Source organism: Alosa alosa, chromosome 20, assembly GCF_017589495.1.
Source record: "Alosa alosa isolate M-15738 ecotype Scorff River chromosome 20, AALO_Geno_1.1, whole genome shotgun sequence".
NCBI classification, from domain to species: domain Eukaryota; kingdom Metazoa; phylum Chordata; class Actinopteri; order Clupeiformes; family Clupeidae; genus Alosa; species Alosa alosa.
In genome coordinates, this window is record NC_063208.1 from 12152429 (window position 1) to 12180228 (window position 27800).

At 43.2% G+C, this 27800-nt stretch overlaps 1 protein-coding gene across 3 annotated transcripts; it reads left to right on the top strand.

The window, feature by feature from the left end:
• Positions 1–4760: 4760 nt before the first annotated feature.
• nup153 (nucleoporin 153) lies at positions 4761–27533 on the top strand. 3 transcript variants are annotated; one of them, XM_048229744.1, is made up of 22 exons: positions 4761–4881; positions 10996–11212; positions 11625–11909; positions 12561–12694; positions 13050–13178; positions 13396–13512; positions 15876–15920; positions 16108–16161; positions 16762–16905; positions 17524–17576; positions 18009–18129; positions 18335–18484; positions 19253–19351; positions 19438–19525; positions 19799–19903; positions 20029–20649; positions 21171–21374; positions 21534–22538; positions 22726–23076; positions 23610–23852; positions 24944–25112; positions 25745–27533. In XM_048229744.1, the coding sequence occupies exons 1-22, from the start codon at positions 4804–4806 to the stop codon at positions 25827–25829; spliced, it is 4497 nt and encodes a 1498-aa protein (XP_048085701.1). In that variant the 5' UTR covers positions 4761–4803; the 3' UTR covers positions 25830–27533. The 3 variants fall into 3 exon arrangements, with proteins under 3 accessions (XP_048085701.1, XP_048085703.1, XP_048085702.1); XM_048229746.1 differs by having other exon boundaries at positions 12603–12694; XM_048229745.1 differs by having other exon boundaries at positions 10999–11212.
• Positions 27534–27800: the final 267 nt, after the last annotated feature.

Here is a 27800-nt window from a genome sequence, read left to right on the forward strand (position 1 = left end):
GGCCAGGAACGAGCTGGAATCTATACGCAGTTAGAGAGTAATTATCCCTCATATTTGTGCAAATTAATATAAGATGGATTAGTACATATTAATGAGCTATAAAAGGTTTTTCATTACTAAGGTGTCACACAAGAAACATTTCATAATGGGTAAAAGCAAAGAGCTCTTCCAAGACCTTTGCAACATTATTGTTGCAAAACATATCAGTGGAACTGGTTACAGATGCATTTCAAAACTTAAGAATTATCCAGTAAGCAGTATTGGAGCCATTATCTGCAAGTGGAAGGAACATCACTGCATCATCAATCGGCCATGCACAGGATCTCCTCACAAGATTTCTGACCATGAAGTCAGAAGGATAGTCAGAAGTGTAGCCTAAGAGCCAAGGACCACTTGGAGAAAGCTCCAGAAAGACTTGGAGGCAGCAGGTTCAATTGTTACAGAGAAAATCATAGGTAATGCACTCCACTGCCATGGCCTCTATGCACGCTCACACCGCATGACTCTATTACTGAAGAAAAACATGTCGAAACTCGTTGAAAGTTTGCTACACAACATTTGGACAAGCCTATTAAATACTGAGAGAATGTATTCTGGTCAGGCGAAAGAAAATGTTAACTTTTTGGATGTCATACTACACACCATATTTGGAGGAGAAATGGCACTGTGCATCACCCTAAAAATACCATACTAACAGTGAGGTTTGGAGGTGGAGGCATCAAGGTGTGGGGCTGTTTTTTTTATCTCATAGTACTGCCAGACTTCACACAGTTGAAGGAGCGATTTTTCCTGGGAGAATCTTGCCATCCACCAGGACGATGAGTATGAGACGTGGCTAGACCTTCCAGCAGGACAATGATCTAAAGCATTCAGCAAAAAAACTCTCAATTGGTTTCAGAGAAAGGAAATCAAGGCCCTGACTTTAATCCAATTGAACAATTTTGGAGGTTACCTAAAGATCAGGATTTACTAGTGGGACCCCTGGAATCTTCAATATTAAAAGACTATCTGTTTAAAAGAATCGGCCAAAATCACACCTGAATACTGCAACTGATTAGTTTAGTCATACAGGAAATGCGTTGAAGCTCTTATTACAAATAATGGCTTTTCCACAAAGTATTTAAGAAATTTCAGTAGGTGTGTTCAATACTTTTTTCCTGTGGCATTCCACTTTTTTACTCATAACTCTACTTATGGACATTAATGTTTGGATTTTTAATATGTGTGGATTATCTAAGTTAATACTAATGTCTGGAGAAAATTTCATGTGAATAGCCTCACTGGAAGTATACTTACTGAAAAAAATGTTGACGTGTTCAATACTTATTTTCCCCGCTGTATGCCATTCCGGGTGTTTGTTTCTTATTAAGAAGGGCGACCCACTGGTGTAAAAGTGTGCATTCCACTTCATGTTTTCTTCATGAGGACTTTTATGGACCGGCTATTCATATCTCACTTGTTTGTTTTAGAAGTGGCAGGAAAACAGAAAATGTAAGTGCCTCCTTCAATACACTCATAAAATCAGCATCTATTAGTGACTGAGATGTTTCTGTGCAGCTTCCAAGTTGTGATAAGCTGTTGGATTGATAATAGGACCATTGAGTTATTTAACAGTGGGCCCAATTGGAGGGCAGTCTGATTCAACAATAGACTTGTCAGTGTTTGAAGTTAAATGAATGATGGGGGTAGAGTTAAATGAATAGAGGTTTCAGTGGACTACAGACCACGAAAGTGCAGCATGTTACCTGATTAAATTTCAACTTGTCTAATGTTGCACTGATGTCACTGGATAGCCCACAATGAAATGAGGTACAACATATGATTCCCTTTGCCTTGTGCTGAATTGAACAAGTGTGTGCGCGTGTGTGTGTCCTGATCAACTCTGTTAACAGGACTATTGTCTCAAAGACTGTGAAATGATTTAAGTGCCCAAAGTTGGTAGTTACTGTTTTATATGCAAGTTCAAACACCAGTGGCACCATGTTTGATACTGAAGTACTTACTGAATACTTAGTGTATGTTGAACCTCATTCAGGTCCTCATTCTGTTGCACTGAATAATGGTACTACTGAGGTCTAAAGACTGTTTTCTTTTTTTTTTTTTTTTTAAATGCTATTGGAAGGAAGAACAGTCATTGAAACAATATTGATGTTCTGTGCACAATTTAAATACTAAACTGAGATTTCATATAACCATTTACGTAAGTCTTTTACAAATTGTTTGTTTAAATAACTCTTTGAAATAAAGGACTTGTGAAAGGCAGTCACTGAGTATTGTAAGTTTTGTCAGTTTTGTAAAGCATGTATCAAAAGCAAATGGAGCTTAAGATGTATGAACAGCTGTCACATTTTGATTACCTTTTGATTTATGTCTCATGAATAAACCATTCATAATAAATAAGTAATTCATTAGGCCTACACTTTCTGGCCAGGAATATGAATTAACATGTCCCATTTATTCATCTCAGAATAAACCGTTGCTGAATTTATGTAATCAAGATTAGTATGCCAGGTGGAAAGAAATACAACTACTGTTTATTAGGAGCCCTGGCTATAGACAGTAAGTAATCAGGATTTAGGGAAATGTATACAGTATCCACATTTTTTTTGATCAACTGTTTATTGAAGTTATATAGAGTATCCAAACTAATAAAATTTCAAATTAAAATATGGAACTCTGTGAAAAAGGAAATTTAAAATGCAAGACATAATATTATTGAGAATACTTATATGGTGTGCCAACCACCCTGAATACTAACCTAATCAAATGGAATATAATCTTAAAATTTGGATAGTTAAAGGTATTACAACATTTTGCTCAATAACAGATAAAACTAAATTTAAAAATGTCAAACATTACAAGAAAATCATGATCTAGAAAACCAGGGCTTTATATCTACAGTTGCACTATTATTTTGACCAAAAGGTTAAACATCATAGCTATGGATGATCCAGTGGTTATGCTCAAGGTTTTATCCCTGTAAAAGGGCTTTATGACAAATAAAACATCCCACAGATGACTGGCCTGGCCAACAGCCTGTAGATGGCCAGACACAGTTTCCTGTGAATATCTTGAGAACAGTAGGGCCTAGGATGACCAATTTATTTGGTATGTTGGCCTCCAGGGGCCATGTCATACCCGTCCCATATCCACTTATTTGATGTATACCTCCACCTAGTTGAAAATGAAAAAGCAAAAACAAGAGATTGTAATCACACAGGTTCAAAACTGCACCGAATTTGAAGTGCAGGATCATTATGACACCCTGTGAATGCATGCCAAGTTTCTTGGAATTTCAGTCATGGGGGACCATACAATAAATTAATATATATGTTCAAACACACACAAAGATACATGCACACACATGCAGGAACAAACACACACACAGGTACGCACAGACACACAAACACACGCACACATATATGCAAACAGTAGACATGCAGGCATATGCACGCACACACGCACAGGTACACACACACACACAGGCATGCACACAAGCACAGACATGCACACACAGGCAGACATACACATAAACACAAACACGTACACACATGCATGCACGCAAACACATAAAAACACACAGAGCAAGCAGGCACACATACGCATAAACACACACACCCTCCAATACCCCCCCACACACACACACACACACACACTCACAAGTGAACATACACACACACAGACACATAAAACACACACACATGCAGACACACGCGCGCACACACACACACACACACCATTTCCCCCCCACACACATTCACAAGTGAACACACACACACATGCAGGCAAGCAGACGCACGCGCGCACACACACACACACACGCACGCACGCACGCACACACACACACGCACACACAAGTGAAAACTCACACACAGGCACACATGCATTTACATACACAAAAGTTTCAAGGGGATGGAGTAGGAGATGGAGACAAACTGACAAGCATGCATTATTTTTGTGGAGAGAATGTCGAGGACTGAGTAGCGGTCATATTTTGTTGCGTTTTGTGGTACATCTAGTTCAAATTAATTTCAACACATTTTCATGAAAGCAGTGCAGACTGATTGTAAAGTATGCCTACTCATCTAGTTGTCGCTCTCTTAATGTTGATTCGTCTACATCCTCTCAGATAAGACTACTGAATTTCTGGATTTTTTTGTTGGACACTGTAGCCTAGGTCTTTTAGGGGTTTTCTCATGTTTGATAGCAGTACCCAGGCATTTCCAAATATTTGTTATATTTTGGGGCCTTCAGATGGATCTGCAAATTCCAGGACCACATTAACATGGCCTATGTGATGTGACTTGGGTCATGGCGAGGGATAAGAGCAAGATAAGAGCAAGAAGAGAAAGTATTTGTATGGATTATCCTATCCAATGACTGAGATTATCCAACGACTGTCAATTGGATTATCAGATGACAATGTAAAACGTTTAACAGTTTCTCTACCTTCAAAACCTTGATAAAAAATGATGGGAAAAGTTTGCTGGCCAAGTCCCTGTTAAAATGAGTTGTTCATTCATGTGTGACGGCTCTCGGTAGCCTACACCCTCTTAAATAGCAAACTAACGTTTTCCTCCTAATGTTACCTATTCTTTAAAATTACATTGTAATGAGTGAAGAAACACCCTAAATCATGTTTTTAAAAGTTATAGTAATGTTAAACTCAATTTCCCACAACTGCGTCACGTTTATTCCAACGAAGTGTCTGACGGTATATTGGTGGGCTGAGCAAGTTTGAGTTCTTTGACAGGCAAGCTCCATCCGGCGCCGAGGCACCGATTAGTGATTCAATAGTTAGCCATGGCGGCCACCGGAGGAGGGAAAATTAGATCAAGAAGATATCATATCGCCTCTAAACCATATGCTAAAGGAAAACAGGTAATTCGGGCGGTCTTTCTTTAATGTTGTGAAGCGTGTAGAAGGTAGATGTTTGTTCCAGCTGTTTAACATGGGTATTATTGTTTTATTGAAGACAAATTTCGAGGCCTATGAACTACCTGCCTTGTTAGCAGGCCCGAGTTTGCTTCACATTATGGCCTGCACTGTATGGTTAATGAGACGGTGCGTAGCTGTTAGCTAAGAATGCCGGGTAGAACAGTCGTATTCTTTCATGGCAGCTGTATTTTGACGCGAGTAAACCTTAATAACATTTGGCTACGAGGGTAAAAACGTTCTCGTAGTTGTAAGTAGACCGTTTTTTCCTCTCAAACTGACGTTAAAAACTTAGCAGTTAGCCGTGTTGTAGCTATGAAAGCTAACTGTCTCTCGCTTAGCAGCTAACGGTTTGGCTAAAATGTCACCGAATGACTGCTAGCTAACTGCTAGCAATTTTAAACTAGCTTGTAGGTTGGATAGCTAGCAAGTTCACCGGCATGGTAACGTTCCGTTACTGGGTCTGTATTTTGAAACAATAATACGATAATTTGTCATCGGGCGTCTAGCATTTAGCATTGTAATTCATATTGCTTGTCTCAGTTTAGGGATTTGTAACTCGTCTACTTAAATAGGTATATATCAATAGCTACGAAGCTAAAAAGGTGCTGCGCAGTGCGCCTAACGTCGTTTGGATGAATGCCAGGGCCCACATGGGTAACCAAGTTATCGCTAGCTAGCCATAATGTTAGCAACTTGGCTAACAGTAGTTATGGTTAAGCAGCGAGCTAACTCGGCTCGCTAGCAACCACGCTACCAGCAATGTCAGTTAAAGTTCCGCGCGTCTTCACTTTGTCGTACAGAATAGATGAATGCAGGTAGCATTACAACAATCATATGAATTGTGTCTTGCTTATATTACATTTAGGTTGAAAGTTCTTTTGAGGACATTGTAACGTCGGCTTCGGCTGGTGTCTACTTGGGTGACAAAGAAATCTAACGTTAGCAAATTGTTTGGACGACACATTAATTGACGTTTCCTACACGTGTGGTTTCCCTCGCAGTTAGCTTATTAGCTCGCGTTGATTTAACGGTCTCACTACGCTGCCTCCAGGGCTCTATGGGAAAGAAAAACGTGTTCAATCAATGTCCTATTAAACTCTCAAATTGACCTCATGTCGTGTCTTATAGCATTTCTGTGAACGTTCTCTTAACTGGGATCTCGCCAGCTCGCTGTCTAGAAAGGAATCTGTAGCTAGCCAGCCAGCGTTAACTAGATACGTCATCATTGGATAACAAAGCAGGTGGTTTTATACCCTTTCTGAGGCTACCTTTAGAACTATGTGCATGGGCCTGTTATTTCCCTTTCTGAAACGGATGAGTCGGCGATCATTCCCTGTTACGTTTTGTTGTCTGACGAACTGATTATTGTGGCTAGGTAAAGTCAGCTGACGCTGTTGATTACCGTTAGCTCTATTGGAACCCAAGTCAGTAATGGTGATTTGTTAGCGTAGACTAGTTAGGGTAACATTAGCTGTGTTTATGCAGTTTAAAGCATGCATCGGAGCTCATGGCTATAGATCTTTTGGCACACTGCCATGTGTTCCTGTCTGATTTACATTTTGTCTGTTTAAACAGTATAGCACATCTGTTTTGCACCAAAGTCAAAGAGCTTGTCATGTTACAATACATTTTCACAAACTCCGCTAAATGGGTCAGTTTTCCCCCGCTAGTGAGGTCAGACTGACCCCCGATCATTGAACTTTTGTTTGTGAAAGCAAGAACAACCCCTTGCATACCACCGCCCCGCCAAAATACTTGCTAATGTTCGCCTTCGTCTGGCCTCCACCGTTTTAGGTAAAATGGTAATTGAATGGAAACGATTAATGCACGTTATGCATGTTATATTTGCTCCTTTTCAGTGTCTAGTGGCGTCACACACACTATCTGGAGATTATTCTAGAGTGTGCAGCAGCGGGCATGAGAGGAAATCAAATAATGGTGTCCTCAGGGGATTTCCAATGTATTTCACTTTGGCTCGTTTGAATTTCCTCCATCTAATCTAGTCATCAAAAAGAATAAAACAAGAATGGTCCTTTGCAGGTGTTTAAAACTGTGCATCCAGAGTGTTTCACCAAATGTGAAGCATTTTTAGTGTGTTCTAATATGTAAGGTGATGATCCCTGCTGTGACCCTGTGAACATGGATGCACAAAGATTCCATCAGTTGATGATGCACTCCCCTTTGTTCTGTGCTTTAGTATGTAGACAATGCTTTTAAATCGAAAACGACCTTAATAGAAGTGCCTTTTGGGAATGTAAGTAGCAACTGCCCATACTGGCAAAGCAACTTATGCCAGTTGCTGCCTTTGGGAAACTTATGAGGCTGCATTGATATGTTTTGACACAGTAGGTAGTCTCTAACCAGCTTTCCGCTTTTTTCAAGAAAGTCTGCAGGCTTCCAGGTCTGTTAAAAATACACAAAGGCTTGTAAGTCTGTGACTTGTGCTGCATCACCAGTGTCTCAGTGCCTGCCATCTCTTTGCAAGGTCAAAGTTGAGTCCCCTCAGGTCTTAAAAAGGAGGCTGCCTGTGGTTTGGTCAGCTCTGTTCAGCATGTAGCTAATTAGACAATTACATGCTTGAGCTCCATACATGGCAGCAGGTCCCTCCCACAGCTGTGGTGATAAAGCTGTGTAAGGGAATGATTCCTTCTAACCTCAGTGTCACAGTTGGAGTAGACTACAGAAAAAGAGCTACACTCCGGGATCTTGGGGGTGGGTGGGGGTTTAATTTATTTTTTTATTTAATTTATGATCAGACACATGTTCACAGGAGGTGTGCACCAACTGCTGCCATGGCTGGAATACTGTGCTGCCTGTGTGGTGCTGTACAGCAGTGTTTCCCGAACTGTTTTCTGGGGACCCTTTTTTTAAATTTATTTATTTATTTATTTATTTATTTTTGACATGCCATCGTGACCCATTTCACTTCAATTCACCACCAATATTGGCCACAGGTTCTCAAACTTTCTTTGCTGATGCCCCCCCATCCTCCAGGTGGTTGGATGGATAGATAGATAGATAGATAGATATACTTTATTGATCCCTAGGGGAAATTCAAGATAATTGTGCTTATTAGCTCTGGGCCCGGTTTCCCGAAAGCATTGTAAGCTTAAGAAGGTAGTAAAGTCCCTCTTACGAACATCTTAAGGTTTGGCGACTGTTTCCCAAAACCATCGTTGCTTCAGAACGTCGTGAAAACACTCGTAGATCTACCGAGTGATCCAGAGTACTCGTTACTAGCTAAGAGCGTCTTAACAGGTACTTCTCACTGAGGTCACCAGCAGGACATACAGGGAAATTATAACTAAGAATATAATTATGCAACTTAGGTTGCATTACTTCTGTGTACATTTACTTGTATTTTAGTGTGCAAAATGGTATACATTTCACGTTTCATACCCCCAAGTTTTTCAGAAAACACAAGTTAACCAAAAAAATAAATTCTGGCAAAAAATGACTTGTGCCATTATTTTAGGAAGGTGACGTTATTTAAGCCTATACATTTCCTCACTATACTCGGCCTCTTTCTCATCTTCAAACATATTCTTCAGTGACTCCCCCAAAACAAGGGGGCAACACACACAGTGGGGCACTCACAAGTAGCAAAGAACAGGCATGCCTGAGTAGCCTAAGCCCATGTCCATGCATCATGCAACAAACATGAAAACGGTGAAACAATCTAATCATAAATAATTTATATGAAATTAATAATATTATTTATGTCTCTGTGTTGCATAGTCTGCTGGGGATGTGTAACTTGTCACTATGCTGGCGACCCAAAATACAGTCTCTTGCGACCCAGTATTTGGGAACCAATGCTGTTTAGGGTAATGCTGGACACCATACAAGAGAGGGAGGAAAATGGTGTGCAAGGGAGAGAGTTGAGAAGTCTGTCATTAGGGCACTCAAGAGGCCACAGTAGGTGAAGATTAGCAGATGCGTGTGCAGCATGGGGTTATCTGGAGATGAAAGCCTTTTGCAGATCTCCTCTCAACTGCAGGCACACTCCTGCTGCAGCCCGCACATTACACTACTCCTGGTTACAGTGGGGGAGAGGTGCTTGGGGAAACTTGACACAAAGGCCTCTTGTGCCATTAGTTTGTGTGTGATTCCAGAATCTATTCTCTCGATCAGGCTCTTCCATGTCATTTAAACCGTAGCATTCTTCAGTCAGCTGTTGAATTTCATGTTGGGCTATAGGAAAATCTGTAAGTCACACTACCCTAACAAATGGTCTGAATGTGTTGAAGTGCATTCTTTAGCCTTTGTAGGTGGTAAAGGGTATAGCCTATAGTGTGAACTGCGCTGTTGAAATGGCCCCTTTATTTTCACCTTCTGAACATGTCTGTCCTTAGCCATCTTGTGTAATTATTTTTTCACGTTGAGATCACTAGTATGTATCTAATCCAGCAATGGTTTGACTAGTCTACTAATAATGCACAACTAGAAAAGAGGGTCAATAAGCACTCACACTGATGCTGATTGGGTAGCCATTGCACAACACAAGAAGCTTCAGTTTCAGTTTATTGGTTTATTTTAAGACTGGGACCATGTACAAGGTTCATTAATTATGTGGAGTAAAAAGATGGCTTGTACCAGATTATAGCTAAAAGCTCATTTCCATCTGCAGTCCCTCTGACAGAGTTATTGTACAATACATATAATGTTTGTATGACATGAATAATATTTTACATCAAACCACTTGTCATTCATATAAATTAATAGTTTCTTTCTACACTTATGCCATTTATGAACTCTTCTTTTTATCGTTGTTGGTTCCTAACTTAACAGTGGGCTACACGCTCGCTGAGAAGAGCTAAATCCTTAGAGGTACTATTTTAATCTTGTTTGTTCAGTAAATACACCCTTGACCACTCGGTGATCCAGCAAACCTGCAAATGGTTGGTAGTTGCCGTTTATCGAGGCGGTGTGAATTGCCTCTCTGGAATTCCAGTGTCTGTCACAGTGGTGCAAGCGGGTTGGTTTGTTCAATGCTAGCAGAAATGGTGTGCTGCGTGAACGCATTAGCCTACCCGGGTGCCTTTGTGTGCTGCTGTGTTTATGTAACTGAAGCTCAGTGAAGCTGCAGTGCAGAACGATTCCCTGTGCTGGGATTACTCACCCTGTACAAATCAGTAGTTCTGCAAACATCAGAGGTTGTTGTTAGAATTTGCGTATCAGTATGGAGGGTAGTAGAGCATGCACAGATTGCCGTGCATAGCTACAAAGCTTTAGGAAGCTCAAGGGGGACTAATTCTTCTCTTATTTGCTTTGTAACGCCACTGTTGACTGAATTATTACTCAAGTATGACTAGACCCTCTTAACTCGCACCACCATAGAATTGGAGACAAGGGCAGTAGCACCACCGAATGTCCTCTGGCATGATGGATTAATATGTTCTTGAGCAAGATCCTGACGCCACCCTCCACAAATGAATGAGGCAGTGTGACTTGAAAGAGGAAGACCGACCCTTGGATCAGTGATAAGCATGCCCTATGGTTTGGTGAAGCCCGTAATGACAGGGTTTGTGCAGCACAATGCTGTTAATGTAGCTCAGTGAGAGAATTCAGAGACCTGCGTGGTTTAGACACAGATGCTGGCAAGCTGACCCAGATACTTCACTGCCATGGCAAAGCTTTGCAGCCTGGTCTAGTGTGTGCATGTGTGAGACACACACACACACCTGTCCTGACATGACCTTTCATGGAACATGGTTTAAGTTTAATACTGCAGGCAATCTTGTGTGATTAACTTTTTTAATGAGGAACTTTAAGTTTTTGAGTCTTGCTCACACTAGATCATGCTTGCCTGAAGGACTAGACGGTCTGCAGTAAATATGGAACCGAGAGATGTCAATGCCATATTTGGTCACATGTGATCTATGCAGTACAGATTTATAAACAGTAGCAACCTATGATTAATTGCCAAAAAGTTGCGAATAGCATAGCAATGGTTGCTAAGCTGACGTTGGAAAACTCATGTTGTGGCAGGCCCAACTGTGTCCGAGATCTCTCCAGATGGTGGTCTGACTCTGCTCTGTCTGTGTGCTTCTTCAGCAGGCTGGACTCATCAGCAGGGTGACCGACACAGTGAAGAGCATCGTTCCCTCTTGGCTCCAGAAGTACTTCAGGAACGGAGAAGTGGCCGAGGGCAGTGCCACCGCCGCCACACGACTCGCCCCAGAGCTCAACAGCCAAGACCCTCCTGCTAACGGCAACCAGGAGAGCTCCCCTCACGGCCGTGACTCGCCCGAGCCCAGCACCAGTAACACAGGTGCGACACGCTGTCCCAGACACACTCTCTTGGCGTTGAATGCAAGAGCAAATAGATATAGATACTTTATTCATCCCCAAGGGGAAATTCAAGGTCTCTGTAGCATACAGACATCACACACAACATGCACTTACAGCAGAAAAAGTTATATACTGTAAGTGTGTGTCCTATCTATCTATCTATCTATCTATCTATCTATCTAGAAAAAGTTATATATATATATATATATATATATATATATATATATATATATATAAAAATATTAAAACTAAATCAAAAATCTACAAAGTTTGACTAACTGAAATGTTTTTGTGATTCTTCAGTTGGCTCCCTGAGCAGTTTTGAACCGTGCATGTGAAGGGAGGTTGATGAGTAAAGCAAGGTAATGATTTAAAACTTCTCTGACTTCCAGAACCTTCTACAAGCCGCGCATCACTGAACTTCCAGGATGTGCTGTCAAGACCTCCTCTCAACCGTTCCCACCTACACTTTGCCTCGCTGGACGGCTCCCCAGCCCTGGGTGGCTCCAGCTCACTGTTCCCCCAGCCCTCCACCTCCACCGCTGCCCCGTTCGGGAGCCCCTTTGCCTCCACCTCGAACTTCTCCCTGGTGAAGGAGATCAAGGACTCCAGCTCTCAGCACGAGGATGACAACATCTCCACCACGAGTGGCTTCTCATCACGTGCCTCTGACAAAGGTAATGATGCCGTTTTCTGTCATATATGCTTGTGTTGTATGGCTGCTGAGATTTGTTAAGTAGGAATTATTATTTGCACACACACATTTCGGTGCGCATTTGCAAGCGCCAAAATGCGTCTGCAAATAGAAGCGCACTTATGTATAGTGCGGCCTCCCTCCTACTTTTCTTGATCTGACTATTCAGGCCAGCACTGATAGTTTGGAAAGATACACATTGAGTGAAGCCTGTTCCTATCCTCACTTGCTTAGATTTGTTTAAATGTAGAATCCAAGCGGGTGGGCCCATGATGGAACAGAAGAGTAGCTTGACTAGGTGTAATAATACACATGAACTGCAAGTTGTCGATCATCATTTCATTCAGTGTTTCCCAGAGAATTGAAAATTTGTGGTGGTTGGTTTGTAGAATTAACTTGAATGCAACAGTTTAAGAAATTAGCACAGCGTCGTTATGATGCTAACCAGATTTAAGCACAATTTAGTACAACCTGGAAAATCATTGTGTGGTGGTCAATGTAATGTAATGTCAATGTATGGGAAACACTGTTATTTAAAAGTCCAGCATAGGGCTAGTATGTATTAGTGCAGTACAGCACAGCGAGTGGCACATGATGGCCAGATCTCCAGCCTAGGCCTGAATTCTTGTTGCAGATGTGCCCACCTCAAAGCCTGCCCCGCTGCTTTGGTCCCCAGAGACGGACCGCTCTCACTCAGGCACGCAGCCCTCCCAGGCCGGCCTCAAGAAGCCCTCCTTCAACCTGTCGGTGTTCGGCACCTCTGCTCTGGTGAGTGATGGCATGCATTATCTTAAAGAATCAATGGGGTGGTGGGTTTAGTGCCAAATGGACAAATCCGATTATCCAAGATTTGAAGCAGTGTTACATGGTTGGGTATGTAATGGATCGTGTTTCATGTCGGTTGTGTTTGTAAGCGTGTGCGTTTGGGTGTGAGGGATGGTTTTTGCATGTGGAATCATTCCAAGTAAAGTGAGTTTGTATTTGAGAGCTATTCCCACCCTATGTGTGATGGATGCGTATGCATCTATCTGTTCTATTTGCTAGGCTTGCTTGTCCTGAATACTTATGTGTGTGTTTGCCTTTGTTCCTTTTTAACCTGTACCTTTTGTGTGATGTGGAACAGTCTACAATGAACAGCTCCATGCTGAACTCCAGTCAGCTGGGTGACTCACCCTACTACCCTGGCAAAACCACTTACGGAGGCGCCTCTGCTAGCCGCAATGCCCGCTCTCGCCCAAGCACCCCTTATCAGGTCAGTAATGAGCCACTGCTGACATTAACATGAGATGTAGTCTGTAGACTGAAGAACAAGTAGTACTCGCAACGACTAAGAGTATTGTTTTTATTATCAAATGCAGTGCAGAAACAGAAAAGAGAACCTTCACTTCCGGCAACATGTTGTAGTCGCTCTCCTCACATACTTATGTTGTCTTCTCTGACCTTGGCTTTCCTCCTGTTCTTCCCCTCAGGTCCCAGTGAGGAGACAGATAAAGGCGAAGCCTGCTGGCACTCAGCCCTGCGGGGTGACTAGTGCCACAGCCCGCCGCATCTTGCAGTCCCTAGAGCGCATGTCCAGTCCTCTGGCCGTGAGTTGCCTTTCACTTCTCATCCTTTTCAACTTAAAAAGCCCCAGTGTGGCGTGAACCCACAGCAGAGTTTATTGGTCAGGGGGAGGAAAGTTTCTGTCACTCACCAGGAATGTTCATCATAGACTTGGCAATCACCAGAGCAAGGTTGCATGTTACCAGGCAAACTCTACCATCTTCAGATCATATTTTAGTAGTTTAGCCTATTGTTGAGTGGATGCAGCTGGTAGGTAAAGTAAGCCAATAGAAGGCTGTTTGTGGATTTCTTTTTAAATGAGCCATCTACCTTACTCATAACACAAGTGTATTCCATTAGTTCAAGATTGCTATTTAGAATTTGTTGTGGAGGGACTAAAATACTGCAGACATTGAAAGGGTTATTACAATTTGAGACTACTGTTTGGTTGTTTACTAGAGCCCGACCGATGAAGCATTTTGAAGACCGATACAAATATTTGTAGATTTAAAAATCCGATATTCCGATATATCGGCCGAGGGTTTTTTTTTTTTTTTTTTTTTCCTTCAGAAACGTGCCACAAAACATTAACATTAGTTATTTGTAGTTATTTATGAGTATTGACTAAAATAATATGATAATGCATTTTAAAAACAAACTTAAATAATATCGTCACAGAGGAACATCGAAATATATATAAAATGTATAAAAATAGAAACTTAAGATATGAAACTTTAGTCTTTTGAACAAAAACACAATAACAACAACCAAATCAAAGTTACCAGTATTAAAACTTGGTAAGCTTCATAAATATAACTTTGAATTAAGACTTAGTAATAATGTCATCATTATTTTTTGTAATTATTATCATCATTTGTATTATCATTACAAGATAAAGGTCACTCCTAAATGTTTGAGTGTGCGTGTGTAATAATTAGTCCCTATTGCCTTATAAGCTACCTTTTATAATTACAATGTCGGCTTGCTTATCCCTTTACCTGCACTTTTAAAATTATTTCCATCAAGCTACATCAAACCATTTTCAATCATCAGTTGCTGCCTGCCTTCTAAAACCTACTATTTAGTGATCTAAATCCATTATGTAACTTGTTAATGCTGCGGCTGAACGACAGTCTGAAACGCACACTTGGCGTCATTAGATTTCACACACGTGTAAAAGAAAAGCTTTTATGCACAAGCTACGTTTTGCACAAGCTACGTTTGATACTTTTCCTCTATGTCTAAATGTTCACTCCTCGCACGTATAACTTACATTTTACAATGCAGGGACTGTAACTACAGATATAGTAGTTATAAATACAGTAATCATTACTTTATTTAGGCAGAATAAGTTCGTTGTGGTTTCCAAGCTCATTAATGTTAACGTTAGCGGTCTTCCACTGATATTCATGGCATTAGCTAGCTTTGTGGTTAACTAGTCTATGATGAGCCATAATATAGCAATGGATAACGTCATACTGCAAATTGTAAAACATACGCTTTCAAATTAACAGCCCGGGGAGATGATGCGTCTCACTGCTATAACTGTCACGCTATTAAAGAAATAAATCTTCAGTCACATTGTCAAAAGTTAAAAGGACAGACGGTCAACTACACTGTAACAACGTAACGTAATTACTAGCTAATTCCGCTTCACTCTCGACTTATTTTACAGCAGCAAAACTGGACATTGTTGTCACGAATTTGGTCATGCTTATTTGAGTTAAGAGAACTGATGTTCTTTTAATTGTTATTCAAGCAATGTATGTCTCGTGACCAAATCACCATGAACACACTTCACTGATCTCACTCGCGGATAACTGGTTCTCTCTGCCCGACTCTGGCTGGATCAGCAGGTTGCAGGATGTGTGGCACGTTATACACGAGTGTTGCCAGCAGGGACGGTGTTGAGTGCCCTCTGGTGGACAAACTATACAACGCCAACACTCATGACATGGTTGAAGGGTGTTTCGTCCATTTTTATTTTATTTTTAAAATATTAATTTATCGGCCATTATAAATGCCGATACCGATAGTTTGGAAAATGCCTAATATCGGCCGATAAATCGGTCGGGCTCTATCGTTTACGGATTCATAAATGAATGGAGAAACGTCAACAATAATCCTCAAGCTATTGTTTCATATTCAAGACCTTAGTGGGACATTGTTAGCACCCATCATTAAATGGCAACTAAAAATGCGAAAATTGGCTCCCAAGCTGGAAGCCTTTTTTGCTATTGTTTTGATTTTGTATTGGCCACGGCTCGCTTTTCCCTCATTTTCAGTACTTAACAGTTTTCACTACAATTCCATGTATGCCATGGGATCATGGAAACCTTGTTTGCCAGAGGTTTCGAGCCCTGAAGCAAGAACAGCTCATTTACATCAACTTTTTTCCATTTCATAGGATGCAAAAAGAATCCCCTCAACCATATCGTCACCTTTGTCAAGAGTGAGTATCTTCTCCCTATTTCCCTGTGCCTCTGTTCCCTTAGAATTGGGTTTTAATGGGCATTTGAACTAGGTTGAGTTGGTTCAGGTCCAGCTTGAGACTTGTTGTTGTTTGCGACCCATTACAAACAATCAACATAACAGAATTGTCGGAGAAACTTGAAGCTCATTCTTGTTTCTTTCTACAGCCACTGGATCGCACAGACTTGGATGCTTCACCTTTCCAGGTCAAGAAGAAAAAGGTACTGTATGCATGCGCACATGTGTTAGTCCTCCTCTCACGCTACCCACAGTGTTGTTTTTGTTATTGCCCTACTGCAACAGGGTCGTGTGTGTGTGTGGGGTGGGGGGTTGTTCTCCTGCCAGCCTCTGACTGCTGTCACTTCCATTGACAGCTGTTGTCCTTTGCCTTGTGGCAAAAGTGTGCCTAAAAGGTGCCCGTATTAAAACCATTATCCTCAGACAGCTGTAACAGCTGAGTCTCAACAGTGATCTTTTTCAAAGCCAGTCAGATGGTTCCCAGCTCACCAACTTCTCACTCCACTTAATGTTGCTCTGTTAAAAAAAATGTATGCTTTTGTATGCATATGTAATCCTGTGCATTGTGATTCAAGTTAAATGAGTGGAGAGAGATGTGTATGTTGTGTTACAGCTGTAGAACACCAACTTTGGCTTTATGAATTATGTTGCTAATGTTTATGGCTAGTTCAAATGAGTTTGCTCCACACATCCAACTTGATGTCGTTTATGTCCTGTCCAAAACAGCAGTGGTGTTTGGTAGTATGTAGATATAGATAGAACAGCAGTGTGACCAGTTTGTGTGTGTGTGTGTCCTTGTGCAGATGGACACGTCGCTGCCGCCAGTGCAGAAGCTGGTGGTGCCGTCAGCTGCCACCGCCTCTGGGAACCGTTCCATGGCGTTCCGTCCCTCTCTCACACCTGGTGGAGTCAATCGGGCACTCGAGAGGACAGCCTCCAGGGACACGGTGAGGACCCTTTTCAGTTATTGCTGTCGTCTCTGGCTATGGGAGATTGAATTTATGAATGAATGCTTGCATGCAGCCCTACCAGAGGCCTTCCTCTGCATATTTTTTATTTTTTTTAAGCCACTTCATATAATGCAACCGGAGTAGCGATATCCAATGTTATAATCCTTATCTTTTGTAGTTAAATTGACCTCCATGTTGAAATGAGTAAATGTAAATGAATAGGTGTTGACTCCCATTCAAAATGTAATTGCAGTTACATTTACACCACCATGTTTGATTTGTTCTGCATCTGTTGGATGTTGCAAATTTAAAGTAAAATGATCCTCTAAGATGGGCTTCTCTCTTCAAACTTTTACCAGTTCTTTTACCAGTTCCACTACAAGTATGAGCATGATATTGATGGTTGTTTTTTCGTTTCACTTTTTAGCTGTTGCTGTTTGAGCTAGACGTTATTTCATCCATCCAGTGGTCTCCGTTCTATATTCTAGACAAACATGTGTTGGGGGGAAAAGTCTGAGTTCTTTTTTGGCTCCGTAACTCCCTTATCTAATCAGGGTTGTGCATGAAGGCTCCAGCACACTAACGTCTAGTCATGTTCTGTTTCTTTGTCTGTAGCCTGTGAGAAGATCTCCCTTAATACCGGAAGCTGCACCAACCACGTCTCAAAGGTAAAACATCTCGTTGGAGAGAATATTGCTTACCACAACAAAAATTATGACGTGGCTATATATAGCTAGCCCAGATAACAGGTCCACTGATTCATATCGGCAACTCCGGATGTAACTCAAGTTGGGATATGGAATTACGCCTGTGTCATATTTTGCCACTAGTGCATCACTCCATGCCTTTGTACATCTTAACTTTAATATTCATATTAAAATGATCATGACATCATGTTGATCTTTCTGATCAGTAATGTTGAGTCCACACTTGTGTATGTGTTGTAGTTTGTATTTGTGAATCTCCTCCTTTTTACGTAGTTGAAGCACTGGGCTTTAATAATTGGCTGGATCTCTGCATGTCTGCTGCACACAAGTCTCTGTTGCTTTTTACTGGGTGTGTAGGAGTGGTGGTTTTATCCTTTTGCAACTCCATTGCAGCACAAGCTCTCCGGCCTACCCCCTGTCCAGCACCCCTACGGTCAGTAGTGCTGGCTCCGGAGGAGGCAAGATGAAGCGGGAGAGAGCAGTCAGGCCCTCCACCAAACGCCCAGAGGATGAGGTCAGTGTGTATCGCTCGCTACACGTGTGAATTCAAATCGTGCTCAGACAGGCAGTTTAATTTCTTTGCCCATACTTGCAGATGAACTAACGTGCCTGAATGGGCGTTTCCTAATCTCTCCATTTCACACATCCTGAATATTGGTAACATGCCTGCATTGCTGACAGGTTATTGATGACCTTGTGTTTTTTTTCTGGCGTTTCAGGTAGCGGAGGTCCCCGACCTGCCTGCCATCTCCCTCCCCATCAGCACACGTGCACTGCCCACTTTCAGCTTCTCCTCCCCATCCACCACCACTTCCACACCCACACCTGCCCTCGCCAAAACGGCACCTGCCGAGACGGTCACTAAAAAGGTGAGCAGACGTTTGGATCATGTTTTGGGGTACAGATTATGGTTTCAATAGGGCCGTTTCCACTGCAGGAACTGGAACTTAGTTTTACGGGTGCGCGTATCTTGTTGATTCGGGAACTTCTACGGGGCTGAATCAAGTCCCTGCTTCGGGGTCTAAGTGCGGCCAAAAGACTTGAGTTGTGAACGAGGTGTGAGTGGAAGATGACTAGCACTTCTTTTATTATTAATTTTTTTTTTTTTTTTTTTTATCCCAGCAAGGCAGATGTTATTTACAGCTAAATTAATTACAGTTTAGGTAGCCTACACTGAATGAACAAAAATAGGCTTTAACTGGTTAGAATTTCAATTGTAGGCTTTATTCATTTATCAAGTAGGTGACCATTACAAATGAAACCTACATAATGCAACATTTAATTTGGAACAGCTATTCAAAGGTAGCCTATGCTCTCTATTGACTCTATTGATTCCAGCTGTTATGCCATTTCAGTTGATCTAATTAGCGTTGCGATCTTGCAGTAAAAAAGGCTGCATATGGTTATGTCCTGTAAACAATGGAAACACACGGGCTTACTAGCGAGGCGGTCCTGCACCTATCCCTTTTACCTGGGTTGGGGGGCCTATTACCTGCAGTGGAAACATGCCTACTGTTTCCTCTGTTTGTCTGATTTGGTGGCTAAGCCTCAGCTCCCACAATGTGTGCTGATGATGTGTTCCATTTAGTGTTGACGTTACCGTAGTGATACATTTGTAACCTGTGTCTCCCCTGCAGGATCCGCCGCCACCATCCTCACCCCCTTCTGTGCCCTTCACTTTCGCTTCCCCCATTGTCAAGGCGACAGCTGCCAGCCCTCAATCTTTCTCTCCATCTGTAAGTGCTTGCAATTGCCAGTTTCCAGTCCAGTACTTAAACATGAGGGAGTGATTTACTAATTGTGTGTGTTTGTTTGTTTGCAGTCTGGTTTCACTTTCAGCGCTCCAGTCATGAAGACTGATCTCACCGTGTCTAATAACTCTGCTGCTGCTTCGCCCATCACTGTTACAGGTGAGTGGGATCTACTTCCAGTCTAAGAGTCACATTCCTTGGATCTAAAGGCTATTTTGTGGGTGTGTGTTTATGTCTAAAGAGGAAAAAACGCACGCACATCCCGATCTAATCCTGGGTGCTGGACAAAACACTTACGATGAGAGAGAGGGGAAAAAAAGTCCACAACACCAGTATATGCTCCCAAGTTATAGTTTAATTACCGTGACGTTTCGGGCCCACTCAAGCCCTTCATCATGTGTTTATGTCTCCCATGTTTTGGTGTGTTTACAGTGAAGAGCACAGCGAACACTGAGACCAAAGAGGAGTTTTCGGGCCCCTTCAAACCAGCCAAGACCCTGAAGCAGGGCAGCGTGCTGGATCTCCTCAAGTCTCCTGGTAAGACTCGGGCACCCTTTCATGGTGTCCTTGGACTCTCACCCTCAGCGCTCTTACAAAGCGAACTAGTGTCCAGGCGTCGTTTTGTGTTAATTTCTCTCTCTGCATCTGTCCTGCACCCACAGGTTTCTCTTCCAGCTCCCCCACCTCCACACCCTCCTCTCAGCCTGCCCCCAGCCTCCCCTCTGTCTCTGGGTTTGGGGACAAGTTCAAGCCTCCAGCGGGCTCCTGGAGCTGCGACACCTGCATGCTGCAGAACTCTGCAGTGGACACCAAATGCGTAGCTTGCCAGACCTCCAAACCACAGACGGACTCCTCCTCATCCTCCTCGTCTTCGTCATCCTCCTCCTCCTCTAAATCAGACAGTAAACCCCCCGTTTCTACGACATCGGCCTCCAGTACGGGGTTGGCGGCCCTGTTTGCCCCTCCAAAGGGCACGTGGGACTGCGACACTTGCCTCGTGCAGAACAAGCCAGACGCACTCAAGTGTGTGGCCTGCGACACCGGCAAGCCTGGCACCAGCGTTAAGCCCGGCCTAACACTTCCAGCGTTTTCGACATCCAGCTTTTGTGCTGCCACTGCTGCTGCTGCTGCTACCACCACTTTTTCATCGTCCACCTCTAGTGGACTGTTGGGATTTGGGGACAAGTTTAAAAAGCCAGAGGGCTCGTGGGACTGTGACACTTGCATGGTGCAGAACAAAGCGCAGGACACCAAGTGTGTGGCTTGTCAGAGTGCAAAACCAGGTGAGCGAATGATGTTAATGTGTCTGGTCAGTTCTGGTCTCAACTTGTCAGTGACCTTTCCCAGTGCACAATGCACATCTACGGAGACAAAAATTAAATGTCAAGGCCCTATCAAATGAAGAAGCATCTCTTAACTGGTACAGGGGCGCATTTTTTTTTTTTTTTTTTTTTATCACTGGTTTGAGTTTTGAAAAGTCTTTCCCTTGACCAGTGATTTACCTCTTGGTGCTTCTGAACAATACATACACTTGCAAACATTGACCTCTATATATCACTGTCTATACTAAGTCTGATGTCTTGCCTAGTGTTGTATGTAAATGTGATGTGTGATATGGCCTGTCCCTGTTACTTGTTATATGTGCTGCAGAACAGGAACCTGCTGGAAATCATTTTTTTTACTGAGTCAGGCCTGTTTTAAACTGTAACTTTTACTTTTAATACTTTGCTGTATAATAAATATAAAATCAATAAACAAATAAACTTCTATCATTAACCCCCTTACTTCTCTCTCCCCCCATCAGGAGCCTCTGGAGCAGCACCTGCCTCCCTGCCTGCCCTGTCCTCCTCCAGCAGCTCAGCAGCGCCCCTGCTGGGCTTTGGGGATAAGTTCAAGAAGGCAGCAGGCAGCTGGGAGTGTGATGTCTGCTGTGTGCAAAACAAGGCAGAAGACCTTCAGTGTGTGGCCTGCCAGAGCAGTAAGCCCGGAGCCAAACCCGAGCCAAAAGGTACAACAGGAAACTTAGCAACAAACAGTATTTCCGTTGATACTTCATTTGCATCTAACTATAATTCATCCTTTTTTTCCTCTTGAAAATATGTCTTCCCTCTTTGACCTCAACCTTTCCCTCTACCTGAATTATTTTTTTTACTTTTTCCCCTTGCAGCTTCGTTTGGTACTTCGACGTTAACGAATTCCAGCTCTGGCGGATTCAAATTTGGCTCCAACAATACCACTGCCTCAAGTGGCATCAAATTTGGTGGAACCATCTCAGACTCCTCTAGCGCCCCTTCTGGTGGCTTCAAGTTTGGAGGTGCGTCATCTGACTCCACTGGGGGCTTAAAGTTCGGTGGTGTCTCTGAAACCACCTCCTCCTCCTCGTCCTCTTCTGGAGGTTTTAAATTTGGCAGTGCCACCACTACGGAGGCTTCCTCAACCACCAATGGCACTCCGTCAGGGGTCTTCTCATTTGGCATAGCCTCTTCATCCTCTTCCACATCGATCACCACCACCACTGAAGACTCTAAGACGACAGATGCTCCCAGCTTAGGCGGTGGCTTTAAGTTTGGTGCCAGCAACTTGACATTTGGCACGACGAGCACAGCACCTGCAACTGAAGCCAGCGTTGGTCCTGCACCTGCAGCTGACTCCTCGGACACAGGCTTCTCTTTTGGCCTCTCCAAACCAGAGGAGAAGACCAGTGCCACCCCCTCCCCCACCTTTAGTTTCTCCACCCCTCAGGACGCCACAGCCACAGTCCATGCCACCTCCACCCCCGCCACCACTGCCGCCTCCTTGACCTCGCTCCCCATCTTTGGGAAGCTCTCTGGGCTCGAGCCGGCCACCTCTGCTCCTTCCTTGCTTTCCACCGCCAAGTTTGGCGAGCCTGAGAGCTCGGAGCCGGCGCTCTCCGCGCCCGTCTTCTCTTTCGGGAAACCGGAGGAGAAGGAGGCATCCTCCACCTCAGCTCCGACCGCCGGGTTCCTCTTTGGTGCAGGGAAGGAGACAGAGAAGGCTCCCAGCACCACTGCTGCCCCCTCTGTTGGCTTCTCATTCAGCAAGCCTGAAGTAGCTGTGGAGCCCAAACCTGTTTTTGCCTTTGGCAAACCTGCTGAGAAGAGCGAGGCAGAGGCCCCCAAACCCTCCTTCGCGTTTGGCCAGACCAGTACTGGTGAGCGTTTTGTGTGTGTGTGTGTGTGTGGAATGGCTGTATGTTTGCTATCTGAGGTTATAACTAATATGAAATGGTATACTGTACACTTTATTATTTTTAGTAATTCTAGATATTAGACGATGAATTATTATTATTTTTTATTAGGAATGAATGAGAAATTACAATCTCTCCCTCCTCTCTACAGATGCGTCAGCTGCCAAGCCAGCCTTTGGCTTCATGTCTGCAGCACCATCCAGCACAGCCTCCAGCACCCCCCCTGCCCCCAGTCTGTTTGGTGCCGTAGCCAGCTCCACCCCTGCCCCCACTCTGGCCTCTGTTGCGGCTCCTGCCCCCTCCAGCACCTTTCTGTTTGGCCAGAGTGCTGCATCAGAGGCCCCCCCAACAAAGGCCTTCCTTTTCGGACAACAGGCACAGGAGACCCCGGCCGCCCCTTCGGCCACCCCTGCCCAGCCCTTCATGTTCGGCGCATCGGCCACCACGAATGCGCCCTCTTTCCCCTTTGGAGCAACGTCTTCATCTACACCGGCTTCTGCAGGTACGCTGGTCACAGTTGTGTGAAGGTTCAGTAATTAAAGCTTTCAGACCATACGTTAAAGGATTTTTTTTTGCTGCACTTGCACAGACCACTCCGATGCTCACAAAGTAATTTGTTTTATCTGTGAGATTTTATTTGTTTGTTTTAAATCTAATTTGTATTGGGGTGGGTGCCGTGGCGGAACTGGTTATAGCGCCCGTACCATATTCGGGTCCGCGTGCCCACGGAGACCCGGGTTCGAGTCCGACCCGGGTCATTTCCTGATTCTACCCCATCTCTCACTCCCGCTCACTTCCCGTCACTCTCTCTACTGTCCTGTCCAATTAAAGGTATTAAAAAAAGAAAAAGCCCCCCCAAAAAATTATTATATTAGAATTTTGCCATAGTATAACTATAGATAATGATATGGCTTTAAACTGAAATTACAACTACTATGTCTCTTGTGCTTGTGTAATATTGGGCCATATGTAGAATAAAATATATAAAATATCAATGATTTTTTGATGAATGAGACCAACTTTTCTTTCCTTCAGCCCCCTCGCCTTTCGCATTTAGCCCTGCCACCTCCACCACTGGTTTTGGCTCCACCCAGGCATCCATATTTGGTCAAGGCACGTCACAGCCGGCCGCTCCGGCTTTCGGCTCAGCCACATCCTCCTTCTCCGCCGGATCCCAGCCCCCAGCGTTTGGCGCCAAACCAACAGCAGCACCCGTGTTTGGCCAGGCAGCCAACGCTACACCGGCGTTCGGCTCCGCCAACACTTCCACCGGCCAAGGTATGTGCGGCTGCCTTCCCCTCTACCGGTCACTGACCACAAAAGAGCATCGGATTGGGCCACTGCTCTCTCCCCTGCCCCTCACCCTCTTCAAGTTAGCAACTTTGTTGGTTGCAATGCAATTTCCCTTTGCCAACCAACTAAGTTGCTAACAGGTTAGTTGCTAACAGGTTAGCAACTATGGTTTTGGGAAATGCCCCCCTGACTAGCAGCTCTTAACCGCTTCTCACTCACTGCTCACCAACACTTCTCACCTGCTTGTAGAGAATGGAGTGTGGTGTCTGATTAAAGGAGAATTCCGGTGTGATATTGACCTAAAGTGTATTGAAGCATGATACCGAGTGTGAACGTATGTCTCATAGCCCATCTCAGCTTGTCCCCTGCACTCCAAAATCTGGCGTTAGTTAGCCGATGCTACCAACAGCTTTTTCAATAGTGGTGCTTCGGCATCGGGCTAGCCATGCCAATAAATCACGGTTTTACACCCATTTACGAGGCTCAATGTATCTCCACACTTCATTGGTAGACTTCCGAGGGCCCTGACATTTAAAACGAGACATTGAGAACTTTGAAAAAGCACTGGTAGTTTACTTACAAGACGATTTATACAGACAGTATCTTCACGAAGTTTAGCGTTTGCAGCCATCTTGAATTTAGTCACGCGATAAGTCAACAACGAAGTAAGAATGAACAGGTATAAGGGATCAGATTCCAAAAATAATTCAGTGGAAATGCATGGATTCCAGTTGCTGCTACTGGAAGAAACTGGAATCCATGCATTTCCACTGAATTATTTTTGGGTTGTTACTGGTAATGGACACACAAAAACAGTATTGTTTGCTAGTATGTCTGAGTCGCACCAAAGAAGACATGGCTTCAGTCATCTCACCCCGGCTGACCTGTTTTCAAAATCTATCCACACCCACACACACTAACGAATATCAAAACAGCGTCTTCTGTTTGGGAGGGAAGTCATATTCATTTATAATCAATTACTATAAAGTGTTCTAACTGAACAGCCTTTTCCTACCTTAGAAATGCTTTTTCCTAGTAGTCACTCTGAATTTGTCTTGTCTTGTTTGTCTGGCTAGGTGGAGGTTTCCAGTTTGCGAGGGCCGGTGGATTTGTGTCCCCCGCCGGCAATGCAGGCGGTGTGTTCACGTTCGGAGGGGCACCAAATCCTGCTGCTCCAGCAGCTCCCCCACCCACAGCTCCTGGCGGGGGCTTCAACTTTGTCCCGACCCCCACTTTCAACATCGGGTAAGAGCCTAAGCCAGCCACAGGCTCCATTTGATTCAGTAATGAAGATAAGTAAGGGATAATGCCCGACGAGGTGCCCATTATCATAAATAAATGGATGACGCGGAGCGATAATAATAATGGATCTGATAATGGACGCATCGAAGGGCATTACCCCATTTATACCATGGTCACTTACGAAATAAATAAATATGAAATCAAGTATTAATACTAAATGAGTTTTAGAGCTAAAATCGTTTTTTTGCAGCTGTTTACAGTTGATTCCATTGTTGCGAAGCCTGCTTCCAGGCTCACCCGTCGTCCTACTATCGTTGTTAGTTACCATTCATAAGCATTGATTAAACTTTGTTTTACCAGATCTACTTCATAGGTGTAGTATATCACTTTTTAAACGACACCCTTTTCAACCTAGATCATGGTATAATATATTATAATGTAGGGTACACCCATTTTCGGCTAATCATGCCAAAATGTGCTGTTTTTTTGTGCCCATTCATGGAGCTGATCTATTTTGTTTTCTTTTATATTATATATTGGCTTTTCTGATCAACGTTTGATTGGACAAAAACCAGTACTGTAAGCGTGTGTGTGTGTATTTTTACTTTTTTTTTTTTTAACCTGTGACCCAACAGATCCACTAAGAGTACCGGTACGCCCACTGGACAACACGGCATAGCCGGGCGTAAGATCAAAACGGCCGTGCGGCGCAGGAAGTAGCCCGACAGGGCTTCCTGAGGGAGCGGAGAGCGCCTCCCGCTGGACAGCCGCTGCGCTGCTGCCAGGGGGGAGAAGGCCAGTGTTGCGGTGTGTGAGTCAGGAGAGCCGGTGACCTCTGAATGACTTCTGGGTCAGGAAGCGGGACGAGGAGCACACGGGACTGGAATAAATCAATAAATAAATAAACAAAAACCAGACTTCAAACGTAACGCTTCAGAAAAAAAAATCCTCATGTAGGGGGGGAAAAAAAGCAAATTATTGTAACAAAATGTCAACAATCAAGCCACAAACCTCTGCTACATGTGAAAAGGCTCTATTTTTAACATCTGCCGATGTAAGAGCATGACTTTTGTAAGGCGTAGAGGGACAGGGGAAAGGGAGTGGATACAAACAAATGCAAAGAATTTGATGGAGATGACTCAATCCTGGGTTGGAATCTTTATTTCCTTGGTTTCTTTTTTTTTTTTCCCCAGCGGGCTGATCAGGTGAGATTGGACGTTTGTGTGCAGCAGGGACGTGTTTTAAGTCGGGCTGCCAGCGTTTGCTGTATGTACAGATGTGTTTTCAAACATGCTGAAGCGAGAGAGGAAAAAAAGCTTGCGTGTGGTGTATGTGTAAGTGTGTTCCCCTTGTACAGCTGTTAAGTATGTGTGTGTGCGTACATTGTTCTTGTGTACAGGACTGAGCGCGTGTGTATGAGTTGGGTAGGAAGTGTAGCTGGTGTGGTAGGGTGCGGTCTTATGTGAGAAGCATATGAATGTGTTTATACAAGAGGGTGCACTGTGGGGGGGCAGGGAGAGCCCCCAAACAAACCTCTGTCATTCTGTAGTTCCAAATCTGTTCATATTGCTCTTCCTCTCCATCTCTCGATCTCTCTCTTAATCACTCTGCTTTTTCTCTGTCTCTTTCCCTCTCTCTCTCTCTGTCTCTCGCTCTTAATTGGCCTTTCAATATTACAAGAACTTGTAAATAGTGTTTTTTTTGTTTTTGTTTTGTTTTTTTAATGTGATTTTTGTGTGTACGCGTGAGTGTTTAAAAATCTCTTTCGTTCAGCATTTGTCTTTTAGAATTTATTATGTAAAGCCCTTTATTCAAAGTTGCCCAAATCCATTTAAAAGACTCTTAAATGCAAATTGGGGATCCTTTGAAGACTAAAGGTATATTGGCTTTTCTGATCCACTTTTGTTTGGACCAAAACCAGTATTGTAAAAAGTTAAGTATATATTTTTCTATGACTTGTTTAAATGGACTAGGGTGACTTTGGATAATAAGGACGTCTACTTAATTTTAAAGCCATTACTATTACTGGATGAGTGAAAATAAAACCATGGTTAATTGCCATCAATAAAATTATAAAATAGTTTTTGATTTCTTCTGTCAATTATTTACAGAAACACTTTTTTTACTGATTTCTTTAGGCTGATATGTTTAGAGCAGGTGTTGTCCAAGTTATGCCATTTGTTGTGACTATGCTGCTTCTGTTAATTTGACCAGCATTAGGTGATTGGATGCAGTTACATTTGGCTGCTGTTGAGTGCTGCTGGTAGGCTGGTTTAATCAGTATTTAAGACCGTTAATAGGTTGCTCCAGGAACCGCATCAGGGGTGTTTGTTGATCTTTACATTTATTTTTGGAGTTCCTTGTGCAATTTCCTTTTTAACTATTTTCCTGCCTGGTGAAAATATTAAATATCTTCTCATATTAGTCTGTGTACCCTTTATTTTGATAGGCTAGTTTCATATTAATTTGGTGACTATCAGATTTTGGTGTCCAAATGTCCATGGGTAACAGTCCATAATGGCTGATTTTACTGATGGCCTACAGACCTTTTCAGGATCTGATGTATTTTTGTATAAGTTTTTAATTTGGATATTGTGCTCAGCTGGAAGCAACTGTTGGCCTTAGTTCTTTATCTGCTTATCAAATTGTAACTCAACTCTGGTTATTTCTATCACCCAAAATTAATTTTCT

Bases quoted from the DNA above. Each gene is read 5' to 3' on its own strand.
- nup153 (XM_048229744.1), top strand. From the start codon at position 4,804: ATGGCGGCCACCGGAGGAGGGAAAATTAGATCAAGAAGATATCATATC. The intron at 4,882-10,995 runs GTAATTCGGGCG...GTGCTTCTTCAG, and splicing joins CATATGCTAAAGGAAAACAG to CAGGCTGGACTCATCAGCAG. The intron at 19,904-20,028 runs GTAAGACTCGGG...CTGCACCCACAG, and splicing joins GGATCTCCTCAAGTCTCCTG to GTTTCTCTTCCAGCTCCCCC.